This window comes from Mobula hypostoma, chromosome 6, assembly GCF_963921235.1.
Source record: "Mobula hypostoma chromosome 6, sMobHyp1.1, whole genome shotgun sequence".
In the NCBI taxonomy this organism is placed as follows: domain Eukaryota; kingdom Metazoa; phylum Chordata; class Chondrichthyes; order Myliobatiformes; family Myliobatidae; genus Mobula; species Mobula hypostoma.
This window is the reverse complement of record NC_086102.1, coordinates 108,123,063-108,142,501: the sequence shown is the minus strand read 5'-3', so window position 1 is coordinate 108,142,501 and position 19,439 is coordinate 108,123,063. Positions and strand designations below refer to the sequence as shown.

The 19,439-nt window shown below is 55.4% G+C and overlaps 1 protein-coding gene across 1 annotated transcript in view; it reads right to left on the bottom strand.

Moving 5' to 3' along the window:
- obsl1a (obscurin like cytoskeletal adaptor 1a) overlaps positions 1-19,439 on the bottom strand; it is a 192,743-nt gene that overhangs the window by 75,122 nt on the left and 98,182 nt on the right. Inside the window, exon 23 of the mRNA XM_063051410.1 lies at positions 16,863-17,138. Within this exon, the coding sequence (XP_062907480.1) occupies positions 16,863-17,138 (276 nt within the window). The remainder of the gene's footprint in view (positions 1-16,862; positions 17,139-19,439) is intronic.

Sequence of the window (19,439 nt, the reverse complement as noted above, 5' to 3'; positions counted from 1 at the left end):
CTCCCCATACCTCTACCACCCCCCATACCTCTACTCCCTCCCCATACCCCGAACCCCTCCCCATACTCCTACTTCCTCCACATACCCCTACCCCCTCCATACCTCTACCGCCTCCCATACCTCTAACCCCTCCTCATACCCCTATCCCCTCCCCATACCTCTAAACCATCCCAATACCACTACAGCCTCCCCATACCTCTAACCCTCCGCATTCCCCTACCCCCTCCCCATACCTCTACTGCTCCCCATACCTCTAACCCTTCCCATACCTCTAACCCCTCCCCATACCCCTACCCCCTCCCCATACCTCTACTGCCCCCCCATACTTCTAACCCCTCCCCATACCTCTACCCCCTACCCATACCTCTAACCCCTCCCCATAGCCCATCCCCTCCCCATACCCCTACCCCCTCCCCAACTTCTAACCCCTCCCCATACCTCTACCCCCGATAGCTCGACCGCCCCCCCATAACTCTACCCCCTCCCCATACCCCTAACCCCTCGCCATACCCCTACCTCCTCCCCATACCTCTACCCCCTCCCCATACCTCTACCGCCTCCCATAACTCTAATCCCTCCCCATACCCCTAACCCCTCCCCATACCCCTAACCTCTCCCCATACCTCTAACCCCTCCCCATACCACAACCCCCTCCCCATACCTCTAACCCCTCCCCATTCCCCTACCCCCTCCCCATACCTCCACCCCCTCCCCATACCTCTACCGCGCCCCCATTCCTCTACTGCCTCCCATACTTCTAACCTCTCCCCATACCTCTACCCTCTCCCCATAGCTCTACCGCCCCTCCATACCTCTACCCCCTCCCCATACCTCTACTCCCCCCATACCTCTACCACCTCCCATACCTCTAACCCCTCCCCGTACCCCGACCCACTCCCCATAACTCTAAACCCTCCCCATACCCCTATTCCCCATACCCCTCCCCCCTCCCCATACCTCTACCGCCTCCCATACCTCTAGCCCCTCCCCATACCACTACCCCCTCCCCATACCTCTAAACCCTCCCCAGACCTCTATCCCCTCCCCATACCTCTAAACCATCCCAATACCACAAACCCCTCCCCATACCTCTAACCCCTCCGCATTCCCCTACCCCCTCCCCATACCTCTACTGCTCCCCCATACCTCTAACCCTTCCCATACCTCTAACCCCTCCCCATACCCCTACCCCCTCCCCATACCCCTAACCCCCTCCCCATACCCCTACCTCCTCCCCATACCCCTAGCCCCTCCCCATAACCCTACCTCCTCCCCATACCACTAGCCCCTCCATACCTCTGCCCCCTCTCCATACCTCTACCGCGCCCCCATACCTCTACTGCCCCCATACTTCTAACCTCTCCCCATACCTCTACCCTCTCTCCATACCTCTAACCCCTCCCCATACCCCTACCCACTCCCCATACCTTTAAACCCTCCCCATACCCCTCCCCGCTCCCCATACCTCTACCGCCTCCCATACCTCTAGCCCCTCCCTATACCCCTACCCCCTCCCCATACCTCTAAACCCTCCCCATACCTCTAACCCCTCCCCATAGCCTATCCCCTCCCCATACCCCTACACCCTCCCCAACTTCTAACCCCTCCCCATACCCCTAACCCTTCCCCAACTTCTAACCCCTCCCCATACCCCTACCCCCTCCCCATACCTCTACACCCTCCCCATACCCCTACACCCTCCCCATACCCATATATCCTCCCCATACCCCTACCCGCTCCATACCTCTACCCACTCCCCATACCTCTACTCCCTCCCCATACCCATAACCCCTCCCCATACCGCTACCCCCTCCATACTCTACCCCCTTCCCATACCTCTATGCCCCCCATACATCTATCCCCTCCCCATACCTCTACCCCCTCCATACCTCTACCCCCTCCCCATACCTCTACCGCCTCCCATAACTCTAACCCCTCCCCATACACCTACCCCCTCCCCATACCTCTAACCCCTCCCCATTCCCCTACCCCCTCCCCATACCTCCACACCCTCCCCATACCTCTACCGCACCCCCATTCCTCTACTGCCTCCCATACTTCTAACCTCTCCCCATACCTCTACCCTCTCCCCATAGCTCTACCGCCCCTCCATACCTCTACCCCCTCCCCATACCTCTACTCCCCCCATACCTCTACCACCTCCCATACCTCTAACCCCTCCCCGTACCCCGACCCACTCCCCATAACTCTAAACCCTCCCCATACCCCTACTCCCCATACCCCACCCCCCTCCCCATACCTCTACCGCACCCCCATTCCTCTACCACCTCCCATACCTCTACCGCCTCCCATACCTCTAGCCCCTCCCCATACCCCTACCCCTCCCCATACCTCTAAACCCTCCCCATACCTCTAACCCCTCCCCATACCCCTACCCCCTCCCTATACCTCTAACCCCTCCCCATACCCCTAACCCCCCATACCTCTTACCCCTCACCATACCCCTACCCCCTCCCCATACCTCTAACCCCTCCCCATACCCCTATCCCCTCCCCATACCTCTAAACCATCCCAATACCACAAACCCTCCCCATACCTCTAACCCCTCCGCATTCCCCTACCCCCTCCCCATACCTCTACTGCTCCCCCATACCTCTAACCCTTCCCATACCTCTAACCCCTCCCCATACCCCTACCCCCTCCCCATACCTCTAACCCCTCCCCATACCCCTACCCCCTCCCCATACCTCTAACCCCTCCCCATAACCCTACCTCCTCCCCATACCACTAGCCCCTCCATACCTCTACCCCCTCCCCATACCTCTACCGCCTCCCATAACTCTAACCCCTCCCCATACACCTACCCCCTCCCCATACCTCTAACCCCTCCCCATTCCCCTACCCCCTCCCCATACCTCCACACCCTCCCCATACCTCTACCGCACCCCCATTCCTCTACTGCCTCCCATACTTCTAACCTCTCCCCATACCTCTACCCTCTCCCCATAGCTCTACCGCCCCTCCATACCTCTACCCCCTCCCCATACCTCTACTCCCCCCATACCTCTACCACCTCCCATACCTCTAACCCCTCCCCGTACCCCGACCCACTCCCCATAACTCTAAACCCTCCCCATACCCCTACTCCCCATACCCCACCCCCCTCCCCATACCTCTACCGCACCCCCATTCCTCTACCACCTCCCATACCTCTAACCCCTCCCCGTACCCCGACCCACTCCCCATAACTCTAAACCCTCCCCATACCCCTACTCCCCATACCACTCCCCCCTCCCCATACCTCTACCGCCTCCCATACCTCTAGCCCCTCCCCATACCCCTACCCCTCCCCATACCTCTAAACCCTCCCCATACCTCTAACCCCTCCCCATACCCCTACCCCCTCCCTATACCTCTAACCCCTCCCCATACCCCTAACCCCCCATTCCTCTTACCCCTCACCATACCCCTACCCCCTCCCCATACCTCTAACCCCTCCCCATACCCCTATCCCCTCCCCATACCTCTAAACCATCCCAATACCACAAACCCTCCCCATACCTCTAACCCCTCCGCATTCCCCTACCCCCTCCCCATACCTCTACTGCTCCCCCATACCTCTAACCCTTCCCATACCCCTACCCCCTCCGTACCTCTACCCCCTCCCCATACCTCTACCCCCTCCCCATACATCTTCCGCCTCCCATACATCTAACCCCTCCCCATACCCCTACCCCCTCCCCAACTTCTAACCCCTCCCCATACCCCTACCCCCTCCCCATACCTCTACCCCCTCCCCATACCTCTAAGCCCCCCATACATCTACCCCCTCCCCATACTTCTACCACCCCCCATACCCCTAACCCCTCACCATACCCCTACCTCCTCCCCATACCCCTACCCCTTCCATACCTCTATCCCCTCCCCTTACCTCTAACCCCTCCCCATACCTCTAACCCCTCCCCATACCTCTACCCCTCCCCATGCCTCTACCCCCTCCCCATACCCCTAACCCCTCACCATACCCCTACCTCCTCCCCATACCCCTACCCCTTCTATACCTCTATCCCCTCCCCATACCTCTACATACTCCCCATACCTATACCACCCCCCCATACATCTACCCCCTCCCCATACCTCTACCACCCCCCCATACCCCTAACCCCTCCCCATACACCTACCCCCTCCCCATACCTCTACACCCTCCCCATACCCCTAGCCCCTTCCCATACATCTACACCCTCCCCATACCCCTATATCCTCCCCATACCCCTACCCGCTCCATACCTCTACCCACTCCCCATACATCTACTCCCTCCCCATACCTCTAACCACTCCCCATACCCCTAACCCCTCCCTATACCCCTAACCCCTCCCCATACCCCTACCCCCTCCATACCACTACCCCCTCCCCATACCTCTAACCACTCCCCATACACCTAACCCCTCACCATACCCCTAACCCCTCTCCATTCCCCTACCCCCTCCATACCACTACCCCCTCCCCATACCTCTAAGCCCCCCATACATCTACCCCCTCCCCATACCTCTACCACCCCCCATACCTCTACCCCCTCCCCATACCCCTAACCCCTCACCATACCCCTACCTCCTCCCCATACCTCTAACCCCTCCCCATACCTCTACATACTCCCCATACCTATACCACCCCCCATACATCTACACCCTCCCCATACCTCTACCACCCCCCATACCTCTACTCCCTCCCCATACCTCTAACCCCTCCCCATACCTCTACCCCCTCCCCATACCTCTAACCCCTCCCCATACACCTACCCCCTCCCCATACCTCTAACCCCTCCCCATAACCCTAACCCCCATACCCCTCCCCCTCCCAATACCTCTACCGCCTCCCATACCTCTAACCCCTCCCCATACCTCTAACTCCTCCCCATACCTCTACCCCCTCCCCATACCTCTACCCCCTCCCCATACCGCTACCTCCTCCCCATACCCCTACCCCTTCCATACCTCTATCCCCTCCCCATACCTCTACCCCCTCCCCATACCTCCAACCCCTCCCCATACCTCTACATACTCCCCATACCTATACCACCCCCCATACCTGTACTCCCTCCCCATACCCCTAAACCCTCCCCATACCTCTAACCCCTCCCCATACACCTACCCCCTCCCCATACCTCTAACCCCTCCCCATACCCCTAACCTCCATACCCCTCCCCCTCCCAATACCTCTACCGCCTCCCATACCTCTAACCCCTCCCCATACCCGTAGCCCCTCCCCATACCTCTAAACCCTCCCCATACCTCTAACCCCTCCCCATACCTCTAACTCCTCCCCATACCTCTACCCCCTCCCCATACCTCTACCCCCTCCCCATACCTCTACCCCCTCCCCATACCCCTAACCCCTCACCATACCCCTACCTCCTCCCCATACCCCTACCCCTTCCATACCTCTATCCCCTCCCCATACCTCTACCCCCTCCCCATACCTCTAACCCCTCCCCATACCTCTACATACTCCCCATACCTATACCACCCCCCCATACATCTACCCCCTCCCCATACCTCTACCACCCCCCCATACCTCTACTCCCTCCCCATACCCCTAACCCCTCCCCATACCCCTACCTCCTCCCCATACCCCTACCCCTCCCCATACCCCTAACCCCTCACCATACCTCTACCCCCTCCCTATATCCCTACCCCATTCCCACACCTATAACCCCTCCACATACCCCTACCTCCCATACGCCTCCCCCCTCCCCATACCTCTACCGCCTCCCATACCTCTAACCCTTCCCATACCTCTAACCCCTCCCCATACCTCTAACCCCTCCCCATACCTCTACCCCCTCCCCATACCTCTAACCCCTCCCCATACACCTACCCCCTCCCCATACCTCTAACCCCTCCCCATAACCCTAACCCCCATACCCCTCCCCCTCCCAATACCTCTACCGCCTCCCATACCTCTAACCCCTCCCCATACCCGTAGCCCCTCCCCATACCTCTAACCCCTCCCCATACCTCTAACTCCTCCCCATACCTCTACCCCCTCCCCATACCTCTACCCCCTCCCCATACCCCTACCGCCTCCCCATACCCCTACCCCTTCCATACCTCTATCCCCTCCCCATACCTCTACCCCCTCCCCATACCTCCAACCCCTCCCCATACCTCTACATACCCCCCATACCTATACCACCCCCCATACCTGTACTCCCTCCCCATACCCCTAACCCCTCCCCATACCTCTAACCCCTCCCCATACACCTACCCCCTCCCCATACCTCTAACCCCTCCCCATAACCCTAACCCCCATACCCCTCCCCCTCCCAATACCTCTACCGCCTCCCATACCTCTAACCCCTCCCCATACCCGTAGCCCCTCCCCATACCTCTATCCCCTCCCCATACCTCTACCTCCTCCCCATACCTCCAACCCCTCCCCATACCTCTACATACTCCCCATACCTATCCACCCCCCATACCTGTACTCCCTCCCCATACCCCTAACCCCTCCCCATACCTCTAACCCCTCCCCATACACCTACCCCCTCCCCATACCTCTAACCCCTCCCCATACCCCTAACCTCCATACCCCTCCCCCTCCCAATACCTCTACCGCCTCCCATACCTCTAACCCCTCCCCATACCCGTAGCCCCTCCCCATACCTCTAAACCCTCCCCATACCTCTAACCCCTCCCCATACCTCTAACCCCTCCCCATACCTCTAACTCCTCCCCATACCTCTACCCCCTCCCCATACCCCTAACCCCTCACCATACCCCTACCTCCTCCCCATACCCCTACCCCTTCCATACCTCTATCCCCTCCCCATACCTCTACCCCCTCCCCATACCTCCAACCCCTCCCCATACCTCTACATACTCCCCATACCTATACCACCCCCCATACCTGTACTCCCTCCCCATACCCCTAACCCCTCCCCATACCTCTAACCCCTCCCCATACACCTACCCCCTCCCCATACCTCTAACCCCTCCCCATACCCCTAACCTCCATACCCCTCCCCCTCCCAATACCTCTACCGCCTCCCATACCTCTAACCCCTCCCCATACCCGTAGCCCCTCCCCATACCTCTATCCCCTCCCCATACCTCTACCTCCTCCCCATACCTCCAACCCCTCCCCATACCTCTACATACTCCCCATACCTATACCACCCCCCATACCTGTACTCCCTCCCCATACCCCTAACCCCTCCCCATACCTCTAACCCCTCCCCATACACCTACCCCCTCCCCATACCTCTAACCCCTCCCCATACCCCTAACCTCCATACCCCTCCCCCTCCCAATACCTCTACCGCCTCCCATACCTCTAACCCCTCCCCATACCCGTAGCCCCTCCCCATACCTCTAAACCCTCCCCATACCTCTAACCCCTCCCCATACCTCTACCCCCTCCCCATACCTCTAACCCCTCCCCATACCTCTACATACTCCCCATACCTATACCACCCCCCCATACATCTACCCCCTCCCCATACCTCTACCACCCCCCCATACCTCTACTCCCTCCCCATACCCCTAACCCCTCCCCATACCCCTACCTCCTCCCCATACCCCTACCCCTCCCCATACCCCTAACCCCTCACCATACCTCTACCCCCTCCCTATATCCCTACCCCATCCCCACACCTATAACCCCTCCACATACCCCTACCTCCCATACCCCTCCCCCCTCCCCATACCTCTACCGCCTCCCATACCTCTAACCCTTCCCATACCTCTAACCCCTCCCCATACCCCTACCCCCTCCCCATACCTCTACTGCTCCCCCATACCTCTAACCCTTCCCATACCTCTAACCCCTCCCCATACCCCTACCCCCTCCCCATACCTCTAACCCCCTCCCCATACCCTTACCTCCTCCCCATACCTCCTCCCCATACCCCTAGCCCCTCCATACCTCTACCCTCTCCCCATACCTGTACTGCGCCCCCATACTTCTAACCTCTCCACATACCTCTAACCCCTCCCCATACCTCTACCCCCTACCCATACCTCTAACCCCTCCCCATAACCCTACCCACGCCCCATACCTTTAAACCCTCCCCACACCCCTACTCCCCATACCCCTCCCCGCTCCCCATACCTCTACCGCCTCCCATACCTCTAGACCCTCCCCATACCCCTACCCCTTCCCCATACCTCTAAATCCTCCCCATACCTCTAACCCCTCCCCATACCCCTACCCCCTCCCCAACTTCTAACCCCTCCCCATACCCCTACCCCCTCCCCAACTTCTAACCCCTCCCCATACCCCTAACCCTTCCCCATACCTCTACCCCCCATAGCTCGACCGCCCCTCATAACACTACCCACTCCCCATACCCCTACCTCCTCCCCAAACCCCTACCCCCTCCATACCTCTACCCCCTCCCCATACCTCTACCGCCTCCCATACCTCTAACCCCTCCCCATACCCCTACCCCCTCCACAACTTCTAATCCCTCCCCATACCCCTAACCCCTCCCCATACCCCTAACCCCTCCCCATACCCCTACCTCCTCCCCATACCCCTACCCCTCCCCATACCCCTAACCCCTCACCATACCTCTACCCCCTCCCTATATCCCTACCCCATCCCCACACCTATAACCCCTCCACATACCCCTACCTCCCATACCCCTCCCCCCTCCCCATACCTCTACCGCCTCCCATACCTCTAACCCTTCCCATACCTCTAACCCCTCCCCATACCCCTACCCCCTCCCCATACCTCTACTGCTCCCCCATACCTCTAACCCTTCCCATACCTCTAACCCCTCCCCATACCCCTACCCCCTCCCCATACCTCTAACCCCCTCCCCATACCCTTACCTCCTCCCCATACCTCCTCCCCATACCCCTAGCCCCTCCATACCTCTACCCTCTCCCCATACCTGTACTGCGCCCCCATACTTCTAACCTCTCCACATACCTCTAACCCCTCCCCATACCTCTACCCCCTACCCATACCTCTAACCCCTCCCCATAACCCTACCCACGCCCCATACCTTTAAACCCTCCCCACACCCCTACTCCCCATACCCCTCCCTGCTCCCCATACCTCTACCGCCTCCCATACCTCTAGACCCTCCCCATACCCCTACCCCTTCCCCATACCTCTAAATCCTCCCCATACCTCTAACCCCTCCCCATACCCCTACCCCCTCCCCAACTTCTAACCCCTCCCCATACCCCTAACCCTTCCCCATACCTCTAAACCCTCCCCATACCTCTAACCCCTCCCCATACCCCTACCCCCTCCCCAACTTCTAACCCCTCCCCATACCCCTAACCCTTCCCCATACCTCTACCCCCCATAGCTCGACCGCCCCTCATAACACTACCCACTCCCCATACCCCTACCTCCTCCCCAAACCCCTACCCCCTCCATACCTCTACCCCCTCCCCATACCTCTACCGCCTCCCATACCTCTAACCCCTCCCCAAACCCCTACCCCCCCCACAACTTCTAATCCCTCCCCATACCCCTAACCCCTCCCCATACCTCTAACCCCTCCCATACCACTACCCCCTCCCCATACCTCTAACCCCTCCCCATTCCTCTAACCACTCCCCATACCTCTACCGCGCCCCCATACCTCTACTGCCCCCCATACTTCTAACCTCTCCCCATACCTCTACCCTCTCCCCATAGCTCTACCACCCCTCCATATCTCTACGCCCTCCCCATACCTCTACCCGCTCCATACCTCTACCCACTCCCCATACCTCTACTCCCTCCCCATACCCCTAACCCGTCCCCATACCCCTAACCCCTCCCCATACCCCTACCCCCTCCATACCTCTACCCCCTCCCCATACCTCTAAGCCCTCCATACATCCACCCCCTCCCCATACCCCTAACCCCTCACCATACCCCTAACTCCTCCCCATACCCCTACCCCTTCCATACCTCTACCCCCTCCCCATACCTCGAACCCCTCCCCATTCCCCTACCCCCTCCATACCTCTATCCCCTCCCCATACCTCTACCCCCTCCCCATACCTCTAACCCCTCCCCATACCTCTACCCCCTCCCCATACCTCTACATACTCCCCATACCTATACCACCCCCCCATACCCCTACCTCCTCCCCATACCCCTACCCCCTCCATACCTCTACCCCCTCCCCATACCTCTACCGCCTCCCATACCTCTAACCCCTCCCCATACCCCTAACCCCTCCCCATACATCTAACCCCTCCCCATATCACTACCCCCTCCCCATACCATTAACCCCTCCCCATTCCCCTACCCCCTCCTCATACCTCTAACCCCTCCCCATACCTCTACCGCCCCTCCATACCTCTACACCCTCCCCATACCTCTACCGCCTCCCATACCTCTAACCCCTCCCTGTACCCCTACCCACTCCCCATACCTCTAAACCCTCCCCATACCCCTACTCCCCATACCACTCCCCCCTCCCCATACCTCTACCGCCTCCCATACCTCCAGCCCCTCCCCATACCCCTCCCCCTCCCTATACCTCTAAACCCTCCCCATAGCCTATCCCCTCCCCATACCCCTACCCCCTCCCCATACTTCTAACCCCTCCGCATACCCCTACCCCCTCCCCATACCCCTACCCACTCCCCATACCCCTACCCCCTCCCCATACCCCTATCCCCTCCCCATACCTCTACCCCCTCCCCATACCCCTACCCCCTCCCCATTCCTCTAACCCCTCCCCATACCCCTACCCCCTCCCCATACCTCTACCCCCTCCCCATACCCCTAACCCCCTCCCCATACCTGTAACCCCTCCCCATACCCCTCCCCCCTCCCCATACCTCTACCACCTCTCATACCTCTAGCCCCTCCCCATACCCCTACCCCCTCCCCATACCTCTAAACCCTCCCCATACCTCTAACCCCTCCCCATACCCCTACACCCTCCCTATACCCCTAACCCCTCCCCATACCTCTACCTCCTCCCCATACCTCTAAACCCTCCCAATACCCCTACACCCTCCCCATACCTCTACCCCCTCCCCATACCCCTAACCCCCTCCCCATACTTGTAACCCCTCCCCATACCCCTACCCCCTCCCCATACCTGTAACCCCTCCCCATATCCCTACCCCCTCCCCATACCTCTAACCCCTCCCCATACCTCTAACCCCTCCCCATACCCCTACCCCTCCCCATACCTCTACCCCCTCCCCATACCTCTACCCCCTCCCCATACCCCTAACCCCTCACCATACCCCTACCTCCTCCCCATACCCCTACCCCTTCCATACCTCTATCCCCTCCCCATACCTCTACCCCCTCCCCATACCTCTAACCCCTCCCCATACCTCTACATACTCCCCATACCTATACCACCCCCCATACATCTACCCCCTCCACATACCTCTACCACCCCCCCATACCTCTACTCCCTCCCCATACCCCTAACCCCTCCCCATACCCCTACCCCTTCCATACCTGTATCCCCTTCCCATACCTCTACCCCCTCCCTATACCCCTACCCCATCCCCACACCTATAACCCCTCCACATACCCCTACCTCCCATACCCCTCCCCCCACCCCATACTTCTACCGCCTCCCATACCTCTAACCCCTCCCCATACCCCTATCCCCTCCCCATACCTTTAACCCCGCCCCATACCCCTACCTCCTCCCCATACCTCTAACCCTGCCCCATACCCCTACCTCCTCCCCATACCTCTAAACCATCCCAATATCACTACCCCCTCCCCATACCTCTAACCCCTCCGGCAGTCCCCTACCCCCTCCCCATACCTCTACTGCTCCCCCATACCTCTAACCCTTCCCATACCTCTAACCCCTCCCCATACCCCTACCCCCTCCCCATACCTCTACTGCGCCCCCATACCTCTATCGCGCCGCCATACCACTACTGCCCCCCCATACTTCTAACCCCTCCCCATACCTCTAACCCTTCCCATACCTCTAACCCCTCCCCATAGCCCATCCCCTCCCCATACCCCTACCCCCTCCCCAACTTCTAACCCCTCCCCATACCTCTACCCCCGATAGCTCGACCGCCCCCCCATAACTCTACCTCCTCCCCATACCTCTAACCCCTCCCCATACCCCTACCCCTTCCCCATACCTCCTCCCCCTCCCCATACCTCTAGCCCCTCCATACCTCTACCCTCTCCCCATACCTGTACTGCGCCCCCATACCTCTATCGTGCCCCCATACCTCTACTGCCCCCCCCATACTTCTAACCTCTCCACATACCTCTAACCCCTCCCCATACCTCTACCCCCTACCCATACCTCTAACCCCTCCCCATACCCCTACCCCCTCTCCATACCTCTACCGCCTCCCATACCTCTAACCCCTCCCCATAACCCTACCCACGCCCCATAGCTTTAAACCCTCCCCACACCCCTACTCCCCATACCCCTCCCCGCTCCCCATACCTCTACCGCCTCCCATACCTCTAGACCCTCCCCATACCCCTACCCCTTCCCCATACCTCTAAATCCTCCCCATACCTCTAACCCCTCCCCATACCCCTACCCCCTCCCCAACTTCTAACCCCTCCCCATACCCCTACCCCTTCGCTATACCTCTACCCCCCCATAGCTCGACCACCCCCCCATAACTCTACCCACTCCCCATACCCCTACCTCCTCCCCATACCTCTACCCCCTCCCCATACCCCTAACCCCTCGCCATACCCCTACCTCCTCCCCATACCCCTACCCCCTCCATACCTCTACCCCCTCCCCATACCTCTACCGCCTCCCATACCTCTAACCCCTCCCCATACCCCTACCCCCTCCCCAACTTCTAACCCCTCCCCATACCCCTAACCCCTCCCCATACCTCTAACCCCTCCCATACCACTACCCCCTCCCCATACCTCTAACCCCTCCCCATTCCCCTACCCCCTCCCCATTCCTCTAACCCCTCCCCATACCTCTACCCCCTCCCCATAGCTCTACTGCCCCCCATACTTCTAACCTCTCCCCATACCTCTACCCTCTCCCCATAGCTCTACCACCCCTCCATACCTCTACCCACTCCCCATACCTCTACTCCCTCCCCATACCCCTAACCCCTCCCCATACCCCTACCCCCTCCCCATACCTCTACCCCCTCCCCATACCCCTAACCCCTCGCCATACCCCTACCTCCTCCCCATACCCCTACCCCCTCCATACCTCTACTGCCTCCCATACCTCTAACCCCTCCCCATACCCCTACCCACTCCCCATACATCTAAACCCTCCCCATACCGCTACTCCCCATACCCCTCCCCCTCCCCATACCTCTAGCCCCTCCCCGTACCCCTACCCCCTCCCCATAGGCTATCCCCTCCCCATACCCCTACCCCCTCCCCAACTTCTAACCCCTCTCCATACCTCTAACCCCTCCCCATACCCCTACCCCCTCCCCATACCCCTACCCCCTCCCCATACCTCTAACTCCTCCCCATACCCCTACTCCCCATACCCCTCCCCCCTCCCCATACCTCTACCGCCCCCCCATACCTCTAACCCCTCCCCATACCTCTACCCCCTCCCCATACCTCTACCACCCCTATACCTCTAACCTCTCCCCATAACTCTACCCCCTCCCCATACCTCTAACCAACCCCCCACCCCAATCTCCCCTCCTCCTGCTTTACTGATGCCAGAAGCATGCTGACACTTGATTCAGATTCATATTCATTTTACACATGTACCTCAAAACACAGTGAAATGAAACACAGAAACATAAAAAGCCCATAGCACAATACCGGCCCTTCGGCCCACAAAGCTGTGCTGAACATGTCCTTACCTTAGAGCTATCTAGGTTTACTCATAGGCCTCTATTTTTCTAAGCTCCATGTACCCATCCAGGAGTCTCTTAAAAGACCCTATCGTATCCGCCTCCACCGCAGCTGCCACCGCCAGCCCATTCCACACACTCACCATTCTGTGTGTAAAAAACTTACGCCTGACATCTCCTCTGTACCTACTTCCAAGCACCTTAAAACTGTGTCCTCTCGTGCTAGTCACGAGACTGGGAAAAAGCCTCTGACTATCTGCACGATCAATGCCTCTCATCATCTTATACACCTCTATCAGGTCACCTCTCATCCTCCGTCGCTCCAAGGAGAAAAGGCCGAGTTCACTCAACCTATTCTCATAAGGCATGCTCCCCAATCCAGGCAACATCCTTGTAAATCTCCTCTGCACCCTTTCTATGGTTTCCACACCCTTCCTGTAGTGAGGCGACCAGAACTGAGCACAGTACTCCAAGTGGGGTCTGACCAGGGTCCTATATAGCTGCAACATTACCTCTCAGCTCTTAAACTCAATCCCACGATTGATGAGAGCGAATGCAGCGTATGCTTTCTTAACCACAGAGTCAACCTGCTTAGCAGCTTTGAGTGGCCTATGGACTCGGACCCCGAGATCCCTCTGATCCTCCACACTGCCAAGAGTCTTACCATTAATGTTATATTCTGCCATCATATTTGACCTACCAAAATGAACCACCTCACACTTATCTGGGTTGAACTCCATCTGCCACTTCTCAGCCCAGTTTTGCATCCTATCGATGTCCTGCTGTAACCTCTGACAGCCCTCCACACTATCCACAACACCCCCAACCTTTGTGTCATCAGCAAATTTTCTAATCCATCCCTCCTCTTCCTCATCTAGGTCATTTATAAAAATCACGAAGAGTTGGGGTCCAAGAACAGTCACTGACTTCCATGCAGAACATGACCCGTCTACAGCCACTCTTTGCCTTCTGTGGGCAAGCCAGTTCTGGATCCACAAAGCAATGTCCCTTTGGATCCCATGCCTCCTTACTTTCTCAATACGCCTTGCATGGGGTACCTTATCAAATGCCTTGCTGAAATCCATATACACTACATCTACCTTCATACTCTATACTCTACCTTCATCAATGTGTTTAGTCACATCCTCAAAAATTCAATCAGGCTCATAAGGCACAACCTGCCCTTGACAAAGCCATGCTGACTATTCCTAATCATATTATGCCTCTCCACATGTTCATAAATCCTGCCTCTCAGGATCTTCTCCATCAACTTACCAACCACTGAAGTAAGACTCACTGGTCTATAATTTCCTGAGCTATCTCTACTCCCTTTCTTGAATAAGGGAACAACATCTGCAACCCTCCAATCCTCTGGAACCTTATTGGTGATGCAAGGATCATCGCCAGAGGCTCAGCATTCTCCTCCCTTGCCTCCCACAGTAGTCTGGGGTACATCCCATCCGGTCCCGGCGACTTATCCAACTTGATGCTTTCCAAAAGCTCCAGCACATCCTCTTCCTTAATACCTACATGCTCAAGCTTTGCAGTCCGCTGCAAGTCATCCCTACAATCGCTAAGATCCTTTTCCATAATGAATACTGAAGCAAAGTATTCATTAATTACCTCTGCTATCTACTCCGATTCCATACACACTTTTCCACTGTCAATACACATTTTTCCAATGCGTCATTTGCATCACCAACCAGCACAATCTGGGGCAGTCCGGCCACACATTCTGGCACCAACCTCGCCACCCACTAGGTTTAGCAGAACAAAACAAGCAAAGGCAACAACAGCAACAGAGTAACAACAAAGCAGACAGCTTTCATCCCTCCCACTCACCCACCTATCCACTCAGACTGTCCTCTGTCCCCAGGACAGGCCTGTTGTTGGGCCTCCAACCTCCTGTGGACCTGCCGACTGGCAGACCCCGAGCTTCAGAATTTCAGACTGCCCCCAGCACATCCTCAGACTGCACAACTGCTGTTAGCAGAATCTCAGACGGTGATGAAGGAGTGAGGTAGCTCAGCTGCTTGAGTGGTGTTGGAACAACATTACACTCAACATCAGTAAGACTAAGGAATTGATTGTGGTCTTCAGGAAGGGCAAGTCGAGGAGAATGCACACAGTCCTCAGTGAGGGGACCAGCAGTGGAAAGGGTGAGCAGCTTCAAGTTTCTGGGCGTCAACATCTCTGAAAATCTATCCTGAGGCCAACATATTGATACAATTATGAAGAAAGCACACCAGCGGCTAAATTCCATTAGGCCTTTGAGGAGATTTGCTAAGTCACCAAAGACTAGCAAATTTCCACAGGTGTACTATGGAGAGCATTTCGATTGGTTGTATCACCGTCTGGTGTGGAGAGTCCAATGTTTAGGATGGGAAGAAGCTGCAGAGGTTACAACAGTGGCCAGCTTCATCATGGGCACTAGCCTCCCCGCATTGAAAACACGTCCAAAAGGTGATACCTCAAAAAGATGGTATTTATCATAAAGGAGCCTAACTACCCAGGATAGACCCTCTTCTTATTACTACTATCGAAGAGGAGGTACAGGAGCCTGAAGACATACACTCAATGTTTCAGGAACAGCTTCTTTCCCTTCACCATCAGATTTCTGAAGGGACAATGAACACTACCTCACTTCTTTTTCCCTTGCTTCGCTTTCTTTTCTGCACTACTTATTCAATTTATTTTTTAAATTGATATATTTTCATTATGTATTGCAATGTCCAGCTGCCATAAAACAACATATTTCACAACGTGTGCCAGTGATGTTAACCCTGATTCTGAGGTGCAAGTGATCAGGTACTTGTCAATGACACCTGAGCTTGGACTAATAATCAGAGGTACATGTTTGAACCCTACCAAGGCAAATGGGGAATTTAATTGTCTACCTCACTAGTCTTGCTCTCTTTTTCCACTACTTACTTAATTTAAAATTTTGATATGTTATATATTTCTTATTGTAATTAATAGTTTTTTTAATATACTGCTGCTGCAAATCAACAAATTTCACAACATTTCTCAGTCTAGCAAACCTGATTCTAGTTCTGACCGTGTTGGTCACTGACTTACTCGATGCATTTTGCTGTATGTTTCCATGTACACATAACAAATAAAGCTAATCTCACCTATCACGTTGACGTTGAAAGTCATTTTGTCATCAGCGGATCGGCAGACGTAGAATCCGGAATCCTCCTTCTGCACGTTCTTGAGGATCAGACTATGGACCCGCGACTCACAACTCATCTCGTTCTTCTCCCCTGCGGACACCGGTTCCTTGTGCCTGTACCAGGTGACGCTGCCCTTCTCCTTGGAGACAATGGCAGCAAGCACAGCCTTCCCATTCTCGTTGACCGTGACTTCTTCCGGAAGCTTCCCTTTGTTCGTGAAGAGCACTGGGGCCTCTGGTGGAGGGATACACAAGACTTACATAAACACAAGAGATTCCACAGATGCTGGAAATCCAGAGCAACACACACAAAATGCTGGAGGAACTCAGCAGGTCAGGTAGCATCTATAAAGAGGAATAAACAGTCGATATTTTGGGCTGAGATCCTTCATCAGGACTGGAAAGGAAGGGGAAAGCCAGAAGTAGAAGGTTGGGGCAGGGAAGGGGTATAAACTTGGAGGTGATAGAACAGACGAGGTGAGGGGGAAGGTGAGTGGATGAGGGAGGAGTGATGAAGTGAGAAGCTGGGAGGTGATAGGTGGAAGAGGAAAATGGTTGAAGAAGGAGGAAGCTGATAGAGAAGGACAGTGGAACGTGGGAGAAAGGGAAGGAGGAGGGGTACCAGTGGAAGGTGATAGGCAGGTGATGAGAAGAGAAGGGGTAAGAGGGAAGCCAGAATGGGAATGGGAAAAGAGAGGAGGGGGAGGGGGTGAGAGATTACCAGAAGCCAAAGAAATTGATGTTCATGCCAACAGGTTGGAGACTACCCAGACCGAATATGAGGTCTGGCTCTTCCTACCTGAGTTTGGCTTCATTGTGGCAGTAGAGGAAGCCATGGGCTGACATGTCAGAATGGGAATGGGGATTGGAATTGAAATGGTTGGCCACCAGGAAATACTGCTTATCGTGGATGGGGTGAAGGTGCTCAACAAAGTGGTCCCCCAGTCTATGCTGGGTGTCACCAATAGAAGAGGTCTCACTGAGAGCACCGCAGACAGTGAATGAACCCAACAGACTCGCAGGTAAAGTTTCCTTATTCCAAATTGGAAAAGGTAAGTTCAAAGTAAATTTATTATCCAAGTACATATATGTCACCATATACAACCCAGAGGTTCATTTTCTTGTGGGCATACTCAGTAAATCCTAGAAACACAAAAGAATCAATGAAAGACCACATCCGACAGAACAAACAACCAATGTGCAAAAAACAACAAACTGTCCAAATACAAAGAAAGACAAAAAATAATCAGAATAAATAAATAAGCAATAAATATAAAGAACTTGAGATGAAGAACTCTTGAAAGTGGGTCTATAGGTTGTGAGAACAGTTCGGTGATGGGCGAATGAAGTTGAGTGAAGTTATTCCCACTGGTTGGACAGCTTGATGGCTGAGGGGTAAGTCAATCAATGTCAATGACTTCTCCATTCAATGTCAAATCCATTTTTTTCATTTACTGATCGTGTGCATCGAAACATACAGTGAAATGTACCGTTTGCATTAACAACCAATAATGTGCTGGGGGCAGCCCGCAAATGTTGCCACACATTCTGGCACCAACATAGCATGCCCACATTGTTCAGCAGAAGAACACAGACAGCGTGGTGTGTTCTCCTTCATTAGTCAGGAATTTGAGTTCAAGAGCCATGAAGTAATATTGCAGCTCTATAAAACCCCAGTTAGACCGCACTTGGAATATTGTGCTCAGTTCTGGTTGTCTTGTTACAGGAAGGATGTGGAAGCTTTAGAGAGGGTGCACAGGAAGTTTATCAGGATGCTGAGTAACACACACACAATACTGGAGGAACTCAGCAGGCCAGGCAGTATCTATGGAAAAGGGTACAGTCAATATTTCGGGCCGAGATGTTTCAGCAGGACTGGAGAAAAAAGCTGAGGAGTAGATTTTAAAGAGGAGAAACACAAGGTGATAGGTGAAACCGGAAGGGGGAGGGATGAAGTAATGAGCTGGAAAGTTGATTGGTGAAAGAGACAGAAGGCCATGGAAGGAGCACCAGAGGGAGGTGATGGGCAGGTGAGGAGATAAGGTGCTGCCTGGATCGGAGGGCATGTTTTATGAGGAAAGATTGAATGATCCAGGGCTTTTCTCTCTGGAGCAAAGGAGGATGACTTGATAAGAGGCATAGATCAAATGGATAGCCAGAGAATTTTTTCTCATGGTGGAAATGGCTAATACAGGGGGTATGATTTTAAGGTGACTGGAGGGGATGTCAGAAGTATGGCTTTACAGAGAGTGGTCGCTGGTAAAGGAAGTTACACTGGGGACACATAAGAGACTCTTAGATAAGCAAATGGACGTCAGAAAAATGGAGGGCTGTGGTGGAGGGAAGGATTAGATTGATCTTCGAGTAGGTTAAAAGATTAGCACAGCATTGTGGGCTGAAGGGCCTGTACTGTGCTGCAGTGTTCTATGTTCTATTTATAATTCCAATTATAGACACCTTTGCTAAGGGAAAAGTTTTTTTAAAGCTATTTTGCAGTTGTACTAGACATTAATGAGGCTGCAACTAGAGTATTGTG